The following is a 21,346-nucleotide window of genomic DNA, read 5'->3' on the forward strand; positions in this document are numbered from 1 at the left end:
ACAGTCTCCATATCTGCTGGTGATATGTTCCTTGACAATGTAATAACATAGAACCTCAGACAATACCATCTACAAAATGTCTAGAGAGAACCCCACTCTAACTCTACTTCTAGGTTCTCCAGTATGATTCTACCTTCCAGCAGAAGAATACCAGATATCCTTCTGGAGGACTTAGAAAATGCCTTAAGAGAATGATTCTAGGTTCTTTGGTGAGATTCTTCAGGCTGAAGTACAGATGTTTGGGCCTCTAACTCCCAGAATATCCTAATCGGCTTGTCCAATTGCTAGGAATTCTGGGAGATAAAGTCCAAAACACTTGAAGGGCACAAGTTTGCCACCTCTTAGAAAAATGCCTAGAAAGAATGTATTTTATATATAATGTTTTTATTGAACACTTCCAACTTTTTCAACACAAGAAAGGAAAAGCAGGGAAAAGAGTAAAAAAGTTAACAAAATAATGAGAAAGAAAGGGGAGGGAGAGCTATTGCTAGTAAGTTAAATAGTTACAAATATCAAGTATGTAGCAAAAAGGGAGGGAGTTGAAGAGAGGGAGAAGAGACAATTGACAATGTACAAAGTAATTGTTAATACATTTATTTCTTCATATCAATTATAATTACAATTATGTCTTATATTTAATGGTTTTAATGATTTTAATTTTATAGGGATATGTTAGTGTTTCGTTATTTTGATTTTTTTCCTTTTTACATGTATTGAATTTTTGCCATTAGTATGTTGTAAACTGCCTTGAGTCCCCCCCCCCCCCCCAGTGGTGGGAAAGGCAGTATATAAATATAGTAAATAAATAAATACATAAATAAATAAAATAATTACCTAAAATACCAAAAACTCCATTTATCCACTATAACAAAGAAACTATTGTCACCAAATGTCAAGTGCAACAGTTGTATCTTCTTCGAGTGTTACTCTATGGTCTTCCAGTTTTCTCCAGCTCTTCCCCATTAAAATTCATCTTCATTAATATTATCAAATTATTTGTTTTAAATTCTTTATATAATGTTAGTTATTACATGATAAATCTAAAAAATGAATTGAATTTGTTAGTAAGTTAGCATTGTATAAAGCAAAAAATTTAAGGATGTATTTTTTTTTCAGATGTTGGTGAGAGATCACAGGAGTCGTTCCCATAGATATGGAGGCCTATTGTGTATTTGAAAGTGTTGAATAGCTTTGCTGTTATTATTAACAACTGAGGGCCCTTCCACACAGTCCTATATCCCAGAATATCAAGACAGAAAATCCCACAATATCTGCTTTGAACTGGGTTATCTGAGCCACACTCAGATAATGTGGAATTGTCTGCCTTGATATAGGGCTGTGTGGAAGGCCCCTAAAACTAGATAGATAGATAGATAGATAGATAGATAGATAATGAATAGATCGATAGATACTTCGAGAATCGTTCAAATATTTTTGCATGTATCACTAGCCCTAGTTTCTCCCTGCAGGCACCACAACCATGTCTCCTCACCACAAGGGCCCATACTTCCCCTTTGGGACTTTCACGTTTTGATTCCCATTCTGTACTCTTTAATTCAGAGCTCTGTGAATCATGGTGACAAAAGGAAGCCCTTGGAGCCATTGGAGTGTGGACAGATGGAAACAAGAGGGAGTTCAGCATACCGAGTCTTCTCCAGTTCCCCCTCCCTGTATCACTTTCCCAGTAACTTTTACTCATTCTTTAAATGCGACAGATAAACACCAAAAATTCAGTGCCTAATTTCCTGCCAGTGATGAATGGAAAATCTCAGCTTTCCCTTTTCAGGCAGTCATTACCTCATCCTAGTTTTTCTTTTGCCCTTTCTGTTCTCTTCATAGACTACTTACCATAAATAAAGCTCAGGTGACCTTTCCCAACCCAAGCTGCTATTGTTTGTGGATACTGGATAATTTGTGACTATAACACTGCAGCCAAAAATAAAGTAAAATAAAATAACCAACTAAGTTGATGGAATCCTTGCCAAAGACAGATTTCCATTTTTCTAACAGAACCTTGACTGCAATTTATTGCTTCTTTTCCCCGAGCCACTGAGATCACAGTGAATATTATGTGCCACTGCAAGACAGAAAACAGTGCAGACAGCAATTTCCACATCTAACTCTGGGTTGCTAAGGGCAGAGTGTAGAAGGTTGCTTGGGGGAAGGCAATTTCAATATACAATAAATTATCTAGATTATGGTAACAATGCAATAATAATAATAATAATAATAATAATAATAATAGCAACAACAATAATACTTTATTTATACCCCGCCACCATCTCCCCAAGGGGACTCGGGGCGGCTTACATGAGGCCAAGCCCAATAACACATCAGTAAAAACAAAACAGCAAGCAAATAAAACAGTACAATGAATATAACTCACATATAAACAATAACACACAGAATTAAAAACCTTATGGTTTATCTATCTGCAATGTTTTTAGACTCCTCTACCAGAAATCTCTAGTACTTCACCAAATTGCAAACCCAAGGATTTTACAGGGTACCACCATGGCAGTTAAATTGATATCAAAGTGCTATATCTGAGTAGTGTGAAAGAGATCAGCAAAAGGACACCAAAGTATAAAGTTCCAACTAGTTTCAGAACTGGATTTTCAGTTTCAGAAGATGTTCACTCATTTTCTTTTTGTCCACTAAGGCTCCAAACCCTAAGGACTGAGGAATGAAAAAGGAGTAGGGAACTTTTTACCCAGCAAAGTAAGCTTTGTGATGGTTCTCAATTTGACCTTGGTCAAGTCACACTCTTTCACCTGCAGAAGAAGGGATTGGCAAATCTCTTCTGAATAAAGATTTCTAAGAAAATTCTGAAGATCACTACAGGTCAGAAATAACTTGAAGGCACTCAACAATTACAATTCATTCTTCTCCTTCCCACCACAGCTAAGCCATTATACATCTGCAACACAGCACCAATTCACATCTAGAGAGGAACATGGACAAAATCCAGATCACTGATGGTAACCACCTAGCTTGCTGAAGGTGCCCCAATGGCATGTTTCAAACTTCTTGGGGAACCTGCACAGATAACCAAGGCCCATTCCACACAGCTGTATAAAATCCGCAATGAACTGGATTATATGGCAATGTGGACTCAGATAATCCAGTTCAAAGCAGATACTGTGGATTATCTGTCTTGATATTTTAAATTATATGGCTACATGGAAGGGCCCATAGACAAGCAGACCCATTCAATCAAATGTTGAATATTGAGTCAATGCATAAGTAAATCCCTTTGATTCAATGGAACTATTCTAATAGGAATTAACAACATTTTGCCCATAATGGGTTAGTCTACTAGATATATTTTATGGAGATTCTCCATTTGCAGCTAATTCAAGGAAAAAAGAGAGCGAAGTAGTACCAATTCTTATAGCGCTGGTTTCTAGTTCTTGCAATATATAAACATATCTTTGTATATTTATAAGCAACTCCAGTGAAATCTTTATAAAACATAAAGTTGTCTGCTCTTCACTCAGTTAGGAAAGGTTACCAAAAAGGAAACCAGCCTATCACTTTTAAGAAGGGAATTCCGGTAAAGCAGCTACAATGAAGGCCTTATCCTACATTCCCACAAAATGTGCCTGTGAAAGTGTAGGACAGAGAGACATGGCTCATATGTTTGGGCAGACTCATATGGGAAGATATGATTCTTCAGATAGCCTGGACCTGAGATTTAGGGTCATAACCAGCAATTTGAATGGTGCCCAGAAACATATTGAGAGCTAATGGGACAATTGTATCAAGGGAGTTATTACTCAGACCAATTCATTTAATTTCTCCATAACGAGATGTTACAGTCCAACCTTGGAAAGAAGTTGGGATGCTTACTCATGGTTTCAGATGTGGGGTTGACCTGAACAGAACTTCCCATTCTCATATAACTGCAAGTAGGGTTTTGGTTCCTATGCAACCGCATGCCATTTTCTCCATGACCAAAACCATTAGGTGATTGTGCTAAGTTGTACGTCTTGATCAGTCATGAAGAAAAGACTCTGAGTCCCGCCTGTTGTGTCACTGATGCATGCAATGCAAGAACTGCTCTGTAATACTTTGCTGGGCTCAGCATGAATGATGAACTTGCAGTAATGAAGAAATGAGAAAAGAAGTGGCAACAACATGCCACAGAGGGACTCATGGCATTGCTCCATCACCAGGGTCAGACCAAGGGCACAGTGAACTGTGTAATAAAGCATTTTGATTTTTGCTTATCATAAGCACAGACTAAACGAGAGACAAGAGATCTTTGATCTTTCAGATGTGCTGAATCAAAACTGCCAAACATCTTTCCCATCAGCTACATTGGTTGTGTCTGGTGGGGACTTCAGTATGAAAGCCTCTAAAGCAGTAGTTCCCAACCTGTGGGTTCCCAGATGTTTTGGCCTACAACTCCCAGAAATCCCAGCCAGTTTACCAGCTGTTAGGATTTCTGGGAGTTGAAGGCCAAAACATCTGGGGACCCACAGGTTGAGAACTACTGCTCTAAAGGATCTATAGCTCTAGAGCTATGATAAGCCATTGTGCCCAATCCTTCATATTTAAGACGGTTTCAACCATAATACATAGAAAAAGTATTTTGCTCTCCAACGTATAGTATCTACAAGCAAAATGAGTAACCTATTTGCCAATTTTGAGACCTCCATGAATAGGAAATGTGCCAGGGTTCCTGGATGTAAACACACACACACTTACTTCCTTACTTAGGTGATCTTTCGGTTTCCGAGTATGATGGCCTTCCAAGTGTAGGGTCTTGGCGGTGGATTTGTAGGTGACTGTAGAGCCTTATTCTTGACTCTTCCACACTGAGGACATTGATTTCCAGGTGGAAGGCCGTTCCAGTCAGGGTTGGCTTGATGCGCCTTCCTCTTGGCATGTTTCTCCCTTTTGCTCTCCATTCGTGCCTCTTCAAATTCCACAGCACTGCTGATCACAGCTGACTACAGCAAGGGCGCTCAAGGACCAGGCTTTCCAGTTCTTGGTGTCAATGCCACAGACTTTAAGATTAGCTTTAAGCCCATCTTTAAATTTCTTTTCCTGTCCATCAACATTCCTTTTCCGTTCTTGAGTTCAAAGTAGAGCAATTGCTTTGGGAGACTGTGGTCAGGCATTTGGACGTGGCCAGTCCAGCAAAGTTGATGGCATAGGAACATTGCTTCAGTGCTGGGGGTCTTTGCTTCTTCCAGCATGCTGACATTTGTCCACCTGTCTTCTCAAAAGATTTGTGGATTTTCCGGAGGTAACGGGTGATGGAATCGTTCCAGGAGTGTGACATCTGTAGACAATCCACATTTTGCAGGCATATAGAAGGGTTGAAAGAACAATAGCTTTATAAACAAGCACCTTGGTCTCCCTACGGATGTCACAATCCTCAAACACTCTCTGCTTCATTCAGAAAAATGCTGCACTCAGACGGTGTTGTATTTCAGTGGCAATGTTGACTTTGGTGGAGAGGTGGCTGCCAAGGTAGTGGAAATGGTCAACATTTTCTAACGTTACACCATTAAGCTGAATTTCTGGCATTGGAGAGGGACTGGCTGCAGTGCCAGAAACACACATACACATATACCACTGCTGCTATGGTATCAAACTGCTATAATTCTGTACTGTGGATCATGTCTGTGATGGTAGAAAGTTTGTACCTTTCACTCAAATGTTGGTGTAATGAGAAAAACCATGCTATGTCAATTTCCACATCACAAGTAAAGTTTGCATTTTTTAAATTGCACATAACTGGTAGAGCAGGGACTTTAGGGTAAAGCGAAGCAATAATAATCAGATACATAATATAAAAACATCGTGAGATATGAAAAAACATCCCTTTGTGAGGGATGAAGCATCTGGATTGGGGTGTTCTCCAGATGCAGCCAGTGCTATGATGCTGCCTTGTGACAAGCCATGTTAAATTTGTCTGGAGCCCTCTTCAAAGTCAGTTTCCTTAGCAAACACAAGTATTACTTTTCTTCCATTAAGTAATCTAAAATTTCCCCTAAATCCTTCTGAAAATGGTGAAACCTGCTGCTGTGTTGCTGCTTCTGGTCCCACCCCACAATTGCCCTTTCCCTCCCCTCCAGTATCCTATCCTGCCAGCATCTCTATCACTTAAGTCGGATTAATCAATCAGCGCACACCCCATCCTGGCATGACTTGACTCTGGACTTGAAACCACAGGCTGGGGCTGTCCCGCCCCTTTGGCAGTCGGGACAGGAAAAGCAGGGGGAGACAAAGGGGAAGTGGGGTAATATTTAAGTACGAGCCAGAAGGGCTGGGAAACGCAGTCTGAAGTGGCAGAGAACACCTAAAGAGATCAAGGTGAGACGGAAGCTCTAACTGTTCTTTTGCAGCATTCTTGATCCAATCCTGCCTCCTATCCTATAGGAAACCTACTGCAACCCTTTAACAGAGCTCTCTTTAGACTGCAACTCATTTTACCAGGGAAACATCCTAAGGAACTCAGGAATCCCTTGTCTTCTTGTCATTCCTCCCTGATCTTGCTCTTCTTATTCACTCCTGTCTTCTGAACTCCCACAGGCACCACTATCCATAGAAATTCTGGTTTGGTTGGGTCATTTAGCAATGTATTCCTCTCTTCAACCTGTTTTCTTCTTTTCAAACTCAGTCCTGCCCTTCATTGCTTATCACGGAACCAGGATACAGAGGATCTTTGTTCCTCTGGGAGTGCAGATCTCCTTTGCTCAGATGACAGAGCTATCAATTGCTCTCCTAATCCTGCACCACTGCAGCTCTGTCTGGGATTTTTCCACATCCCTTTCTTCCAATTCCCTCTTCTGAAATAATTCTACCTTCTCCACTCTCCAAGTCACATTTCTCCTCATCTTCTTAGCAAAAAGAAAGAATGAAAGAAGGAAGTAAAATGAACGTGGCTCAAGTAAGCGGATTCCTGGCTGTCAGCTTCCTCCTCCTGGCTCTGATAGGAGATACCACTGAGGCCTGCTCCTGCGCCCCCCGGCACCCCCAGTCAGCATTCTGCTCTGCTGATATCGGTGAGTCTCTGGAACCCAGTAGCATCAATGAACTTTCTTTTTGCAATCTCTCACCTCTCCCTCCATATCAACTTGCCATCTGCTATGAAACCTGATGCTCCCTCTTCTCTGAATTCTTTTTTTCTGTATTCTTAAATACAGTGCATGCCCTCAGGTTCCATGCTCAGTCTGTAAATAGCCACTTGTTTGGTTGCTTTGCAGTAGATATGTTGCAGGGCTTTATAGGTGTGCACCTGTGTTATAAAGAGGGGAAAGAGGAGGGTCTGAAAAAGAGAACCAAGAGGAACCATGTACAAGAAAGGAGATTTTGGCTAAACATTGAGAAGAATTTCTTGGAGGTACAAGCTGTTGAAAGAAGCTGCCTTGCAAGATGACAGACACATTTTTACAGGAGGTTTTCAAACAGAGGATAACTTTCCTCCTTCAAACTCTCTGGTTTTACGATCAGGTTGAGCAACACACAGCCCACTGGCAGCATGCAGTCCCTTTATCCATTTTGAGGCTTCTTCCTTTCCTGGGGAGAAAAAAAAAACTTCTCTATAGTCCATGGTGTATGAAGGGATCAAACTGGTATCATCCTGCACCAGAGAACTGCTGCACTTGATAGAACAGTAGTTCCCAATCTTTTTTTTTTTGACCAGGGACCACTTTGATCATTGACCACCTCTACCAGGAACCACTCTCCAAAATTAGTACCAAAAGGGTTACAAATCAGATTTTGGTCAACTTCATCGGTTTGGTTATTTGGGGGTGCTGATTCAGAAAATTGCATTGGATAGACCACATCAGCTCTATTACAGAACATATGCCATTCATAATCGCCATCTGCTTGCCCACAGAAAACCATATTTAATAATCTAGAGCCACTGACCTTATTTTAGGTCTCACGGCACACAGGTTGGGAACCACTGAGATAGAAGATTTCGGTGCCGTTAAAAAAGTAAATGGATCATAGAATCTTATGGAAGTGACCATAAGGACCATCCAGTCCCACCCGAAGCTACATGGGAATATACAACTTTAGCATCCCTAAAATATGCCCATCTAATCTCTGTTTAAAATGGAGATATTTAGGTATCTAGACTGAAAATAAGCTAAGTCTATCTCATGTTCTGAAGCCATGACAGGTTTCAAAATCTGGCCTTCTTAATCCAAACTAGAAAGAAAGAACTTTAAGTTTCAGAATAGAGCATATAGGGTAGGAATTGGATCCATCAGAGGAAGTCCACAGAGCATTGTGTAGAGTTAACAATGCACAGCAAAGGTGGGAGAGCTGGAAAACCACAAAAATAAACCTGACAACCCCCTCCAAACCTCTTTCTGCAGTGCTCAGGGTCAGATTTGTGGCTGTGAACAAGATGGAGGGGAACCTCTCAGAAAGAAGGTGGATGTACCATGAGATCAAAACCACAAAGGTAAGCATTTTCTCCTGATAAAGCCATTTTCTAAAACACCCATTGATATTAGAGGAAATGAAATAGCAAAAAAAAATCAATATATCTATTCTGTTTCTTTAAAAATTTGCATTATATTTACCAAGCCAGCCAGCATGGTGGAGTGATTTGAGCATTGGACTATGACAGCAAACCAGGGTTCAAGTCCCTGTTTAGCTGTGGAAACTCACTGGGTGACTTTGAGGAAGACAAAGGCAAGCCCCTTCAGGATAAATCTTGCAAAGAAAGCCCCATTAAGTGTTCACTTCATGGTTGCCATAAGTCAAAACCAACTTGATGTAACACAACAAATACATCTCCCAAAGGTAGATGCAGCCTTTGATTCTCCCAACAAGTTCAGATTATAGTTCTCATCCATTCTCATCAGTTTTGTCTTTGAGGAAAATCCATATTTCTGCACAAAAATACATTTTTTCACTCTGGCTGGCAGAGAAAGAGAACTTTTTGACAATTTCTTTCCAGTTTTCACACGGCAATTAAAATCTCATAGTAGTTCTTGATGTCTGAAAGACAATACTATTGACTTGTTGGTTATCCTAAAGTAGCCCTTTGGTCATTGAAAAACCTTCCTTCACCCCACCTCTCTCCAGGTCTACAAAGGTCCCAAAGAGATGCAAGATGTCCGCTATGTCTACACCCCACCCTTTGATAGCGTGTGTGGATACTTCCAGAGTGGATCTCTCAAAGAAGATTACCTCATTACAGGTAGGGGATACCACCTACCAGATGGGGAGATCTGGGACATTTCACATTCAGATGGATAAACACCCTCATCACTCATGCAAGTGTAGATGCATTTGCCATGGCATGGGGCATTGTCACTGGGGCATAAATGGGAACTGGGGAATATCAGGAGAATTTGATGATGAGGGAAATGCACTTTGTGTGTGCCCAGACACTGTGCTAGCAAATTGCATGTACAAGGAAAATACTTTCCCTTCAGTACCAGTCTGGATCAATCGTATTGGCTGCAAATGGTCAGCCATGAAAACATATTACAGAACAAGCCCAGTATTTGCGGAACTAGTACCTGCAGTTTCACATAAAACAAAATATGTACAACACAAGTAATCCCTAGACCAGTGGTCCTCAACCTGTGGGTCCCCAGGTGTTTTGGCCTTCAACTCCCAGAAATCCTAACATATAATAAACTGGATGGGATTTCTGGGAGTTGTAGGCCAAAACACTGGGGACCCACAGGTTGAGAACCACTGCCCTAGGCCAAACATTCTCACATTTTTTCAGCCGTGGAACCCTTTTTGAAGCAAAAGTTTATCATCGATTCCTAAGAAATGTTTATATATTAGAGCAGAGGTTCTCAAACTTTTTCAGCCACAGAGCCTTTTCGGAAGCAAAAGTTTCCCATGGAGCTCCAATAAATGTTTATATATATTGGGTTATATAAAATGTATATATATCAGGCATGGGACCATCCAGTCCAACCCCTTTTCTGCCATGCAGAAAAGGCATATTCAAAGCACCAGATGGTCCTACAGCCTTTGTAGTAGTAGTAGTACTCGTAGTAGTAGGAGTCGAAGTAGTAGTAGTATTAATAGCAAAAATCCCAGTAGCCATCCAGTTCAACTCCCTTTTGCCATGCAGGAAAAGCACAATTAAAGCACTCACAGAGCAGTGGAAGGAAAATAGGGTTTTGGAAGCAAGAAGGGTGCAGGGGGAAAAAAAACACTTTTGGTGGCGAGGGAGATGGGGGAGAGGGAGAAAAAGGAAAGAGGAGAAAAAGCTTGGAGGGAGGAGACGAGGAAACCGCACAAAGCCTCTCAGTAGAAGCCTCCCCAGAGCACACTTTGAGAACCCCTACCCTAGAACTTTTCTATGTCTTCCTTGGTATCTTGAGCAGAAGTCCTTCATTTCACTGGAGTTCACAATGGTCCACAATTTCAGGTATAATGCAAAGTCCAGGTACATATCTCCCATTGATACAGAGGTTCCCCTGTTTCTTCTTACAGCATGGCAATGGGGAACCGTCTTTGGATTATGTGGTTTAGACATACTATAAGCCCACCTTTCTACCTTGTTGAGAAGTAGACAGATGGTTTCCAATAGCTCCCAGTAATCTTCTGTCCCTGAGGTTTAACAGACAAGCCCCTGCAGTCTGTCAACATCCACCTTGAAATGGAGAAACCAGAACCCTAGACCCAGTACTCTAGATGTGACCTTGTGGTTTTGAAAATGCTCAGATTTAAGAAGCCAAAGAGAAAATTGATTAAGGTGGAGGGTTTAGGTATAGCTTCCTATCCTCAATTATGACTACCAAAATCAGGAAAAAATATACAAAACAAACTCAGGCAAAACGGGTTCTATTAGCATTATTATTCAGGCTAAGGAATAAGCTGTTTTTAGCATAGGATTTGCATTGCTCAGGCACAGACGCATAATGCCATCTACAAGGGAAGATTATATTCAGCCCATCTTATGATCATGAAAATGGTGATATTAGGGAAACCAGGGTGTTGTGTGGTTTCCGGGCTGTATGACTGTGTTCTAGCAGCATTTTCTCCTGACATTACGCCTGCATGCCAGCCACAGATGCAGGTGAAACATCAGAAGAAAATGCTGCTAGAACACAACCAAACAGCCCAGAAACCATGCAACAGCCCAGTGATTCTGGCTGTGAAAGCCTTCGACAATGCACAATACCCTTTCCAGCCTTTCCAAGTTATAAAAACAAAATATGCAGCTGCGATCTACCAGGCTCAGCTTTGGGTTTAGCATGTTAACAAAACAATTCTGAATTTACCATTCCTCCAAGCAAACCGTGGCTTCCCTCTCACTCACTCTTTTTTTCATTTTCAACAGGGAGACTGAAAGGCAACAGAGTTGTGATCACACTCTGTAATTTCATTCGACCATGGGCTGAGATAAGTCTTGCACAGAGGCGAGGCTTTACCTCAGAGTACAGCAAGGGCTGCTCTTGCTCAGTAAGTATCTGGCCACCAGGAGGGGTTGATAGGTCTCAAGGCTGAAGCAACATCAGACTTAAAAGATCAGAAATTTGCAAGATTTCTAAGGATGTGAGACACATGAGAAGCACCATCCATTCACTGAAGATGCTGTGAAGTTCAAAAACTAATGTCCTGTTATACTAGTTGGAAACAAGACAATTAAAGATATCAGCTCCTTCTCAATTCTTTCATCCTGGCACTAACATAGCGGCCCAGTTTTATACTATTTAGCAATGTGCCTTTTGGCTACAGGAGAATGCACAGGAAGATGGACAATAAACATCTCTGTTGGTCAACAGACGTAGGTATAGGAGGCAAAAATGAGCCCTCTCAAAAACCAATTCCACTCCCAAGAATTAAATTTCCATTCAGTCCCCAAATTTCCAGCCTTGCAGTAACTTAAAACTTCAATTGATGATTTAGGAACAATGTTTGTGGGCATGCAAAGAAAAGGGGCAAATAAAGTTATCAAGGAAATGTAAGCACAGCAAATATGAGAGAGTACTGGATGGAAATGGTTTTCATCTCTCTCTCTCTCTCTCTCTCTCTGTAATGCTAAGTATTCAATTGGGAGGCAGAATTATTTGCTCTTCTGCATATTTACACTGTTTGTTAATTTGGCTGCGGTCACAGAATGTGAAGTATGTTTTTCAGCTCCATTACTTTTCTGAGATGACCAAACTCAGTAAAGAACTAGAACTCCTTCCTCTGGGATTAGTATGAAAAGGCAGACCTCTAACCCCTTAGTATGCTAGGAAAATGAAACGGCAAGTAAGGAGCTTTTGTGAGTTTGTTTGAAAGGCAACAGCTGCCAGAGGCCCCTTCTACATCACCCTATATCTCAGGATCTAGAGACATGAGTCCCCACAGTCAGATAATCTGGGATCAGATCCTGGGATATGGGGGCAATGTGGAAGGGGCCAAAAGACTGCAATGAACAGAAGAGAGAAACAGAGTAGGGGTAGCTAGCCATATATGGAATCACTGGGTGCATATTGTGTACACTGGTATAAAGGAGCAAATAACTAAAAGCACAGGGGCAAGGTGAAAATTCATATCATATGGAACAGCCTAATATAAAAGCAGAAGAGTACAAATATGTGAGTTATTTTTCAAAGAGCTATACTGAAAAGTGTCAATTCTTATTTACAATATAGGAAACCTCTGGAGGGCTAGAAGGTGACTCTGGGCACTGGTTGCTTATCTTGACATTTAGAGAAGTTGAGACCATATAGCTATAGGAAGGGAATGTTGCAGGATGCACTGGAGGAAAGGGGACATCTTTCTCTTCTGCTCTCCTCAATACTTTCATCTTCCTTTCTTCAACAGATTGTGGACTACTCTACCACCTCTAGCAATGAGTGCCATTGGATGGAACCGTATAGTTCCACAAATCAGAATGACATGGCCTGCCTACCCCAGATGGAAAGAAATGGCACATGCCACTGGCAATCCTTGGACACAAAAGGATCCGGGTCCGTTCGTAAGAAGCGACTGACTCAGTGACATGTCCATAGACTCTCATGGAGCTATAGTTCCATATAGTGAACTCCCTGCCCTACTCTTCTGTCTGTGTCTGTGTTGTCTCTTATTAAATAAATGCCTGTTCCAAACCCACTCACTTGTCCATCATTGTGAAAATGTGCACTTTCTAAAGATGCCGCCATTTGTCTAATGGAAAATCTGGAATTCTGCTAAGATTGGGTAGCCAGATGCTTTCTCTGGAAGAAAACCATGATATCTTGTGGAAATGTTCTTGCAAATGGCTTACAGTGAGCAAGAGGCAAAGGGTGTGGTTTCCAATAGCCCAGCTGAGCATATTTTTCATCATAACTTCTATTCTTATCCTTCCCCCTGTGTGTTGAATGAGGTTTTTTTATGAGTACAAAGGGGAACGGGACAAGCCACTGATTCAATTTATCAATTTACAGATCTTAAGGAAAGCTTGCACTTTATTTTAAAGCACACATCATTGGTAGAGCAGAGAAGGCTTCAGGGTGAAACCAAGTACCAATAGTTAGGAACAAAGGGTACAATTAACATCATGCAGATCTGGGAAAACAAATCAACCACAATTTATTTCTGGGAAGGAATGAAGCAGAAACCTGGATGGGAGCTTTTTCCAGGTGTGGTAACTCTATCTGCCACCTTGTGGCTGAAGACCTCTTCAAAGTCAGCCTTCCAACAAGCACAAGTTTCATTTTTCTTTCATTGAGGTTCCAATTTTCTCCCTAAATTCTTCTGGAAATGGTGAAACCTGCTGCTGCCCTTTCCCTTTCCTCCAGCATCCTGCCTGCGTCTCTATTGCTTGAGTCGGACTAATCAGTCAGCGCACACCCCATCCTGGCATGGCTTGACTCTGGACTTGAAACCACAGGCTGGGGCTGTTCCGCCCCTTTGGCAGTCAGGACAGGAAAACTATGGGGAGACAAAGGGGAAGTGGGGTAATATTTAAGTACGAGCCAGAAGGGATAGGAAACGCAGTCTGAAGTGGCAGAGGACACCTAAAGAGACTTGCAGAGACCAAGGTGAGATGGAAGCTTTTACTCTTCTTTTGCAGCACTCTGAGCCTTGTTGCAATCCTGCCTCCTCTCCTGTAGGCCAGTGGTTTGGTCCTTAGCCTTTGGTCCTCCAGGTGTTTTGGACTTCAACTACTAGAAATCCCAGCCAGCTTACCAAAACTGGGATTTCTAGTAGTTGAAGTCCAAAACACCTGGGAGCTGAAGTCCAAAACACCTGGGAACCACTGCTATAGGGAACTCACTGCAACTTCTAAACTGATCCCCTCTATTTAGATTGCCACTCCAGGGAAATATCCTCATGAGCTCCACAAAACCCTTGCCCCCTTGTTGCGTTTCCCTTGTCTTGGTGTATTTATTCACTCCTCTCTTTTGCATTGCAAATTCTGGTATAGCTCTGAGTTCAGAAGGTGCATCCTCTCATATTGCAATCTACTCATCTCTTCATCCTGTTCTCCTCTTCTTTTCAAACTCAGTCCTGCCCTCCATTGCCTGTCACAGAATCAGGAAAATGAAGAGATTTGTTCCTTTGGGAGTCAAGATCTACCTTGCTCTCGGCTGCTCAAAATAGAGCCATTCATCACTCCCCTAATCCTGCACCCCTGCAGCAGTTCTGTGCAGGATGTTTCCCCATCCCTTCCTTCCAACTTCCCTCTCCTGAAATAACACTACCTTCTCCACTCTCCCAGTCACACCACTGAGTCACATTCCTCCTCGTTTTTTCAGCAAAAAAAACAGGACGAAAGAAGGAGAATGGACCTGGCTAAAGCAAGTAAATACCTGGCTGCCAGCTTGCTCCTCTTCACTCTGGTTGGAGATACCACTGAGGCCTGCAAATGTGCCTCCGAGCACCCCCAGGAAGCATTCTGCTCCTATGATGTCAGTGAGTTTCTGGAACCCAATATCATCAATGAACTTTCTCTCTGAAGTCTTTCACTTCTCCCTCCATGGAAACTTGTCTTCTGCTATGAAACCTGATGCTCCCCATTCTCTTGATTCTTTTTTTCTGTATTCTCAACTACAGTGCATGTTCTCACACTCCCTGCTCAGTCTGTAAACAGCCACTTCTTTGACTGTCTTGTGGTAAGTAGGTTGTAAACCACATAAAAAAAGACTCTATAGGTATGTGAAGCCATGAAACTGGCATCTTCTGCACCTGAGGGCTATTCCACTTAGTGGGAAGATTTAGTAGCAGAATCATAGAGTTGGATAGGACCACAAGTGACATCTAATCCAATCCTCTGCCACAGGAACCCACAACTACAACATCCCTAAAAGATTTCCATCCAATGCCTGGTTAGGAATTTCAAACATGGCAAGTCACTCCACCCAGGACAGTATATGCCATTGTTGGAAAGCAGAATTTATTTTTCAGTAATTTAAATCCACTGTCTTAGGGCCCTTCCACACAGAAAAACCTTAGAAGTGAAATCAAATCTTATCATTGTGATGTCAGAAACTGATGGCCAATCCACACATAAATATCTTAGTTTATTAAATATGCATTGGGAAACCAGAGGGAGAAACCCAGAAGTTATCTAGACAGGAAATAAGCGAAAAAGTCTACCTCACATTCTGTGAAGCCATGGCAGGTTTCAAAATCTGGCCTCACTGACCAGGACACCTCCTAAGCCAAACTAGAAAGGGAGAATGCCATTTTACAAGAAATCTTGTGGGGGCAGACATGGCGACATAACTTTAAGCTTCAGAACAGAGTGTACAGGGCAAGAACTGTCTCCAGCATCATAGGAACCCCACAGATCAGTTAACAATCTACAGAAAAGACTACAGCTGAAACAACCACGGAAATAAAACTGACAACCCCCTCCCAATGTCTCTCTACAGTGCTCAGGGTCAAATTTATGGAAAGCGGCAGGATAAACAATAACTTCAAAATCATCAAGGTAAGCATTTTCTCCTGCTAACACAGTTTTCTAAAGCACCAACTGACAACAGAAGACATGAAATGGTAGAAAAATACATGTATGTATTCTTTTTCTAAATGGCTATACACCTACCAAGCCAGCCAGCATGGTGAAGTGGTTTGAGCATTGAACTATGATTGGAAACCAGAGTTCAAATCCATGATCAGCCGTGAAAAACCACTGAGTGACCTTTGAAGAAGTCACACTCTCTCAGTTTCTGAGGAAGACAAATCCTGCCAAGAAAGCCCCATTAAATGTGCACCTCAGGTTACCGGAAGTAAAAAACAACTTATACACAACAAATACACCTCCAAAAGGTGAACAGAGCCTTTGGCTCTCCCAACAAATTAAGATTATAATTCTTATCAATTCTCATCAGGTTTTCTTAGTCTTATCAGTCTCATTTCTGCACAATCATATATTTTTCACTCTGGCTGGCAGAGAAAAAGCACATTTTCAACCATCCTTTTCACTTTTCATACAGCAATGAAAATCTCATGGCAGTTCTTGAAGCATGTTGTTGACATGCTCATTGTCTTGAAAGACAGGAATATTTATCTGTCTGTAACCCTAATGTGGCCTTTGGATCATCAAATAACCTCCCTTCACCCCACCTCTCTCCAGGTCTACAAAGGTCCTGAAGAGGCGCAAGATGTCCACTATGTCGGCACTCAAACAATTCCTGGCCTATGTGAATACCACTACCAAGTAGACCACACAGATGAATACATCATTGCAGGTAGGGAATACCACCCACCACCTGGGAAACCTGGGACATTTCAAATTCAGATAGCTAGACACCCGTCATTACTGATGCAAGTATCGTGTCATTTTCTATGTCATGGGGCGTGTCACTGACATGTAAATGGGAAGAGGGAGATAGCAGCGGAACTTGATGGTCAGGGAAATACCTTTTGTGTATGCTTAGACACTGTGCTAACAAACCATGCATACAAGGCGACGCATATTGGAATAAGAAGCTTTTCTTCATCCTTGGGAAGCAGCTTTGAGTTTCCATTAACAGGCCCCAAATGTTTAGCCATGAAAACATATTATAGTGCGATTCCAATATCTGTGGGATTACAGTAAACACAGTATCATGTGCAACAAAATATGAAAAAAACACAAATAACCCATAGGCCTCTTCTGTGTCTTCCATGGTGTCTTGCATCAGAAGTTCTTCATCTAACTGGGATTGACTATTGTCCACAGTTTCAAATATTCATGTGAAGTCTAGGAACATATCCCACACTGATATAGAGGCTGTCTTGTTCCTTCTTACAGCAGGGTAGTGGGACTTTGGACTTTGTGGCTTAGGCATAGTACATTCCTATTGATCTTGCTGAGAGATAGACAGAGGGCAGCAGCCATTCACTCTTCTCCCAAGTCCCTGCAGTATGTTAACAACCACCTTGAAATGCAGAAACCAGAATCCTAGACACAGTACTCTAAATGTGTCCTTGTGGTTTTGAAGAACACTTTGAAAATGCTCCGATTTAAGAAGCCAAAGAGAAAACTGATTAAAGTGTCCAGTAGGGAGGGTTTAGTATGGCTTCCTATCTTCCATTATGACTATAATAGCCAGGGAAAAAATATACAAAACATTAACTGAGGCAAAACGGTTCAATCAGCATTATTATTCAGGTCAAGCAACTTAGCTTTGCTTTTGACATAGGATTTGCATTGCTCACACGTCCAATTCCATCTGCAAGAGAATATTATATTCAGCCTAACTTCTGCTCGTGAAAATGGGTGATACTACTGATACCCTTTCCAACCTCTCTCCAAGCTATCCAAGTTATGAAAACAAAATCTAAAGGCTAAGCTCTGAGTTCTGATTGTCAAGAGGACAATCCTAATTGTTTCTCCTCCTCTAAGCTCACAGCAGCTTCCCTCTACTCCTTTTTTCACCTCCAACAGGGGAGCTGGACGGTGACACAGTCTGGCTCAGTGTCTGCGCTTTCCTCAAACGATGGTCCTGGATAACCCCTGAGCAGAGGCGAGGCTTTACCTCAGAGTACAGCAAGGGCTGCTCTTGCTCGGTAAGTATCTGGCCACCAGGAAGGGATGATAAATCTCAAGGTTGCAGGAACATCACTTAGATTTTAAAGATCTGACACTTTCCAGATTTTGAAAGACGTGGAACCCACAAGAAGCATCATCAATTCACTGCAAATGTTGTGAACCTTAAAAGCTAGTCTCATATAAATGCCTCTCTGAGTCAAGGGTACGTGCCATCTTGCCTGAAACAGGCCATAGTGAGACCAGTCTTGAAGACGGCTTCCCTTGACTCAGCAGTTTTGAATAACTACCGACCAATCTCCAATCTTCTGTTCTTGGGCAAGGTACTGGAGCGGGTGGTCGCTACTCAGCTCCAGGGATTCTTGGACGATACCGATTATCTGGACCCATTTCAGTCTGGCTTCAGGCCTGGTCACGGCACCGAGACGGCTTTGGTTGCCTTGGTGGATGATCTCCGCAGAGAGCTTGACAAGGGGAGTGTGTCCTTGTTAGTTCTCTTGGATATCTCAGAGGCTTTCGATACCATCGACCATGGTATCCTTCTGGGTCGATTCTTGGGGATGGGTCTCGGGGGCACTGTGCTCCAGTGGCTCCATTCCTTCCTTGAGGGCCATAACCAGCCGGTGAAGCTGGGGGACACCTGCTCGGACCCCTGGCCATTGACCTTTGGGGTCCCACAAGGTTCCATTCTTTCCCCCATGCTATTCAATATCTACATGAAACCGCTGAGCGAGATCATGTGGAGTTTTGGAGTTCAGTGCCATCTCTACGCGGATGACACTCAACTCTATTACTCTTTTCCACCAGGTTTCAAGGAAGCCCCTCAGGTCCTGGACCAGTGCCTGATGGTTGTGATGGGCTGGATGAGGGCTAACAAGCTGAAGCTTAATCCTGACAAAACAGAGGTCCTCCTGGCTAGTCATGGGACTGATTGGGGCATAGGGTAGCTACCTGTGCTTGATAGGATCACACTCCCTCTGAAGACACAGGTCCGCAGCTTGGGGTCCTTCTGGACTCCGTTTTGACACTTGATGCTCAGGTGTCAGCGGTGGCTGGGAGAGCCTTTGCAGTTAAAACTTGTGCAGCAGCTGCGCCCGTAGCTCGTGAAATCTGATCTGGCCATGGTGGTCCATGCCCTAGTCACCTCTAGATTGGATTACTACAATGCGCTCTACATAGGGTTGCCCTTGAAGATGGCCCGGAAACTACGATTGGTCCAGAAAGACTACTCACAGGAGCTGGTTACAGAGAGCGGACAAGCCTCCTGTTTAAACAGCTCTTGTGGCTTCCAATAAGTTTCCGTTCCCAATTCAAGGTGCAGGTCATCACCTATAAAGCCCTAAATGGTTCAGGACTTGCTTGTCTTCGCGATCGCATCTTCCCCTATGAACCAGTACGTACCTTGAGATCTTCTGTGGAGGTACTGCTCTCTCACCCCCCACCGTCACATGCACGGTTGATGGGGACGAGGGAGAGAGCCTTCTCGGTGGTGGCCCCCCGGCTCTGGAACTCCCTCCCTAGGGAGATCAGACAGGCTCCCACCTTGTCCTCCTTTTGTAGTCAACTAAAAACCTGGATGTTCCGGTGCGCTTTTGACTAAGCAGCTCACCAGTAACTTTCTTGCCCCTACTTGAAGTTCCGCACTTTACACCGGCTCACACTTTACACTGGCATACGTCTACCTCAACATGTGTTTATGACAGTATTTTCTGCCCAGTTTACTGTATTGTTGCACTTTCCTGCGCTCCTGTAAAAATGTATTGCACTCATTGAATCTATACCTCAGCTATGTTTCTTTCAGCCGTATTGTTTTTATATTGCTTTCAATTGTGCTGTTATTTATTTTTATTTGATGTTTTAATTGGTTAAGTGTTTTACATGTGTGTTTTAATTGTAATTTTGGACATGTCCCTTGTAAGCTGCCCTGAGTCCTCTAGGGGAGATGGTTGGTGGGGTATAAAAATAAAGTTATTATTATTATTATTATCATCATTAGATTATTTATTTATTTTTGTCGTGTCAGGAGCAACCGCTCCTGTTGTGAGAGAATTGGCCGTCTGCAAGGACGTTGCCCAGGGGACGCCCGGATGATTTCTGATGTTTTGTCATCCTTGTGGAAGGCTTCTCTCTTGTCCCCGCATGAGGAGCTGGAGACGATAGAGGGAGCTCATCCGCCTCTTCCGGGATTCGAACCTGCGACCTGTCGGTCTTCAGTCCTGCCAGCACAGGGCTTTAACCCACTGTGCCACCGGGGGCTCCTATCATTAGATTATGATCAATAGGAATTGCTTTCCCAATAATGGAGCTACTCATCTCTTCATCCTGTTCTCCTCTTCTTTTCAAACGCAGTGCTGCCCTCCATTGCCTGTCACGGAATCAGGAAAATGAGGAAATTTGTTCCTTTGGGAGTCAAGATCTACCTTGCTCTCAAAATAGAGCCATTCATCACTCCACTAATCCTGAACCCCTGCAGCAGCTCTGTGTGGGAGAATTAGTGCAGTTTGACACCACTTTAATTGCCATGGATCAATGCTGTGGAATCATGGGAGTTGGCAGTTTGGTGAGGCACTTGCACTGCTTGACCAAGAAAGCTAAAGGTGTATTGTCGAAGGCTTTCATGGCTGGAATCACTAGGTTCTTGTGGGTTTTTTCAGGCTGATGTCAATCTGTGTTGCTGTTTGTGTTGCTCTTCACATTGCTGTGCTGTTTGTGTCACATACGATAATTGTAATAAAGATTATTCTGCTCTTATTTTAAACAGAGTCAGAAAAAAAGATTGACATCATTTTACATTTTTGTATTTTCCACCATACAAGTGATGTAAAATAGGAAACTTCTGGAGGGTAGAAGGTGACTCTAGGCTACTGATTGCTTATCTCAACATTAGGGAAGTTGAGACCACAGTACCTATGGGAAGGGCATGTTGCAGGATGCACTGCAGGAAAGGAGGCATCTTTTCTCTTCTGATTTCCTCAATGCTTCCATCTTCCTTTCTTCCACAGATTGTGTGGGGCCATTCAGAAGGCTCCATCAGCTCCAATGAGTGCGTGTGGACATATCAACGGTTGCCAACAAATTTGCGTGATTTCCAGTATAAACACATGGTCTGCCTGCCCCAGGTTGAAAAAGGTGGCATGTGCACCTGGAAATCCTTGGGTACCCTAGAGCCTGGATCCTTTCGTAAGAGGCGGCTGACGCAGTGACATCTTCATGAATTCTCACGAAGCAGGTGCTCCATGCCACTAACCCCTCCCCACTCTTCTCTCTGTGTTGACTCTTTTTAAATAAATGGTGGATCCAAATCCACTCACTCCTCCTTCATTGTGAAAATGTGCACTTTCTAAAGATGCCGCCACTTATCTAATGGCACTGGAAAATCTGGGATTCTGTTAAAACTGGGATGGTAGACCTTTTGTCTGAAATAATACTTTGTGGAGAGTT

At 42.6% G+C, this 21,346-nt stretch overlaps 3 protein-coding genes across 4 annotated transcripts in view; 2 read left to right on the forward strand and 1 right to left on the reverse strand.

Moving 5' to 3' along the window:
- SYN1 (synapsin I) overlaps positions 1 to 21,346 on the reverse strand; it is a 169,488-nt gene that overhangs the window by 41,881 nt on the left and 106,261 nt on the right. The gene's annotated exons all lie outside the window — the stretch shown is intronic.
- Positions 6,223 to 13,056, forward strand: LOC132767224 (metalloproteinase inhibitor 1-like). Its single transcript, XM_067464294.1, has 6 exons — positions 6,223 to 6,330; positions 6,863 to 7,022; positions 8,349 to 8,437; positions 9,067 to 9,181; positions 11,294 to 11,415; positions 12,769 to 13,056. Exons 2-6 carry the CDS (start codon positions 6,875 to 6,877, stop codon positions 12,943 to 12,945), a joined length of 651 nt encoding a protein of 216 aa, XP_067320395.1. The 5' UTR covers positions 6,223 to 6,330; positions 6,863 to 6,874; the 3' UTR covers positions 12,946 to 13,056.
- Positions 13,909 to 21,108, forward strand: LOC132767631 (metalloproteinase inhibitor 1-like). The gene is made up of 6 exons (XM_060762793.2): positions 13,909 to 13,967; positions 14,685 to 14,841; positions 15,804 to 15,862; positions 16,508 to 16,622; positions 17,804 to 17,925; positions 20,908 to 21,108. Exons 2-6 carry the CDS (start codon positions 14,712 to 14,714, stop codon positions 21,106 to 21,108), a joined length of 627 nt encoding a protein of 208 aa, XP_060618776.2. The 5' UTR covers positions 13,909 to 13,967; positions 14,685 to 14,711.

Source organism: Anolis sagrei, chromosome 2 (assembly GCF_037176765.1).
Source record: "Anolis sagrei isolate rAnoSag1 chromosome 2, rAnoSag1.mat, whole genome shotgun sequence".
NCBI classification, from domain to species: Eukaryota; Metazoa; Chordata; class Lepidosauria; order Squamata; family Dactyloidae; genus Anolis; species Anolis sagrei.

What these genes read in the sequence shown, in the direction of transcription:
- LOC132767224 (XM_067464294.1), top strand. Translation starts at nt 6,875, where the DNA reads ATGAAAGAAGGAAGTAAAATGAACGTGGCTCAAGTAAGCGGATTCCTG. An exon ending in ATGAGATCAAAACCACAAAG is followed by an intron (nt 8,438 to 9,066) that starts GTAAGCATTTTC and finishes ACCTCTCTCCAG; the next exon opens with GTCTACAAAGGTCCCAAAGA. An exon ending in AGAAGATTACCTCATTACAG is followed by an intron (nt 9,182 to 11,293) that starts GTAGGGGATACC and finishes CATTTTCAACAG; the next exon opens with GGAGACTGAAAGGCAACAGA.
- LOC132767631 (XM_060762793.2), top strand. Translation starts at nt 14,712, where the DNA reads ATGGACCTGGCTAAAGCAAGTAAATACCTGGCTGCCAGCTTGCTCCTC. An exon ending in ATAACTTCAAAATCATCAAG is followed by an intron (nt 15,863 to 16,507) that starts GTAAGCATTTTC and finishes ACCTCTCTCCAG; the next exon opens with GTCTACAAAGGTCCTGAAGA. An exon ending in AGATGAATACATCATTGCAG is followed by an intron (nt 16,623 to 17,803) that starts GTAGGGAATACC and finishes CACCTCCAACAG; the next exon opens with GGGAGCTGGACGGTGACACA.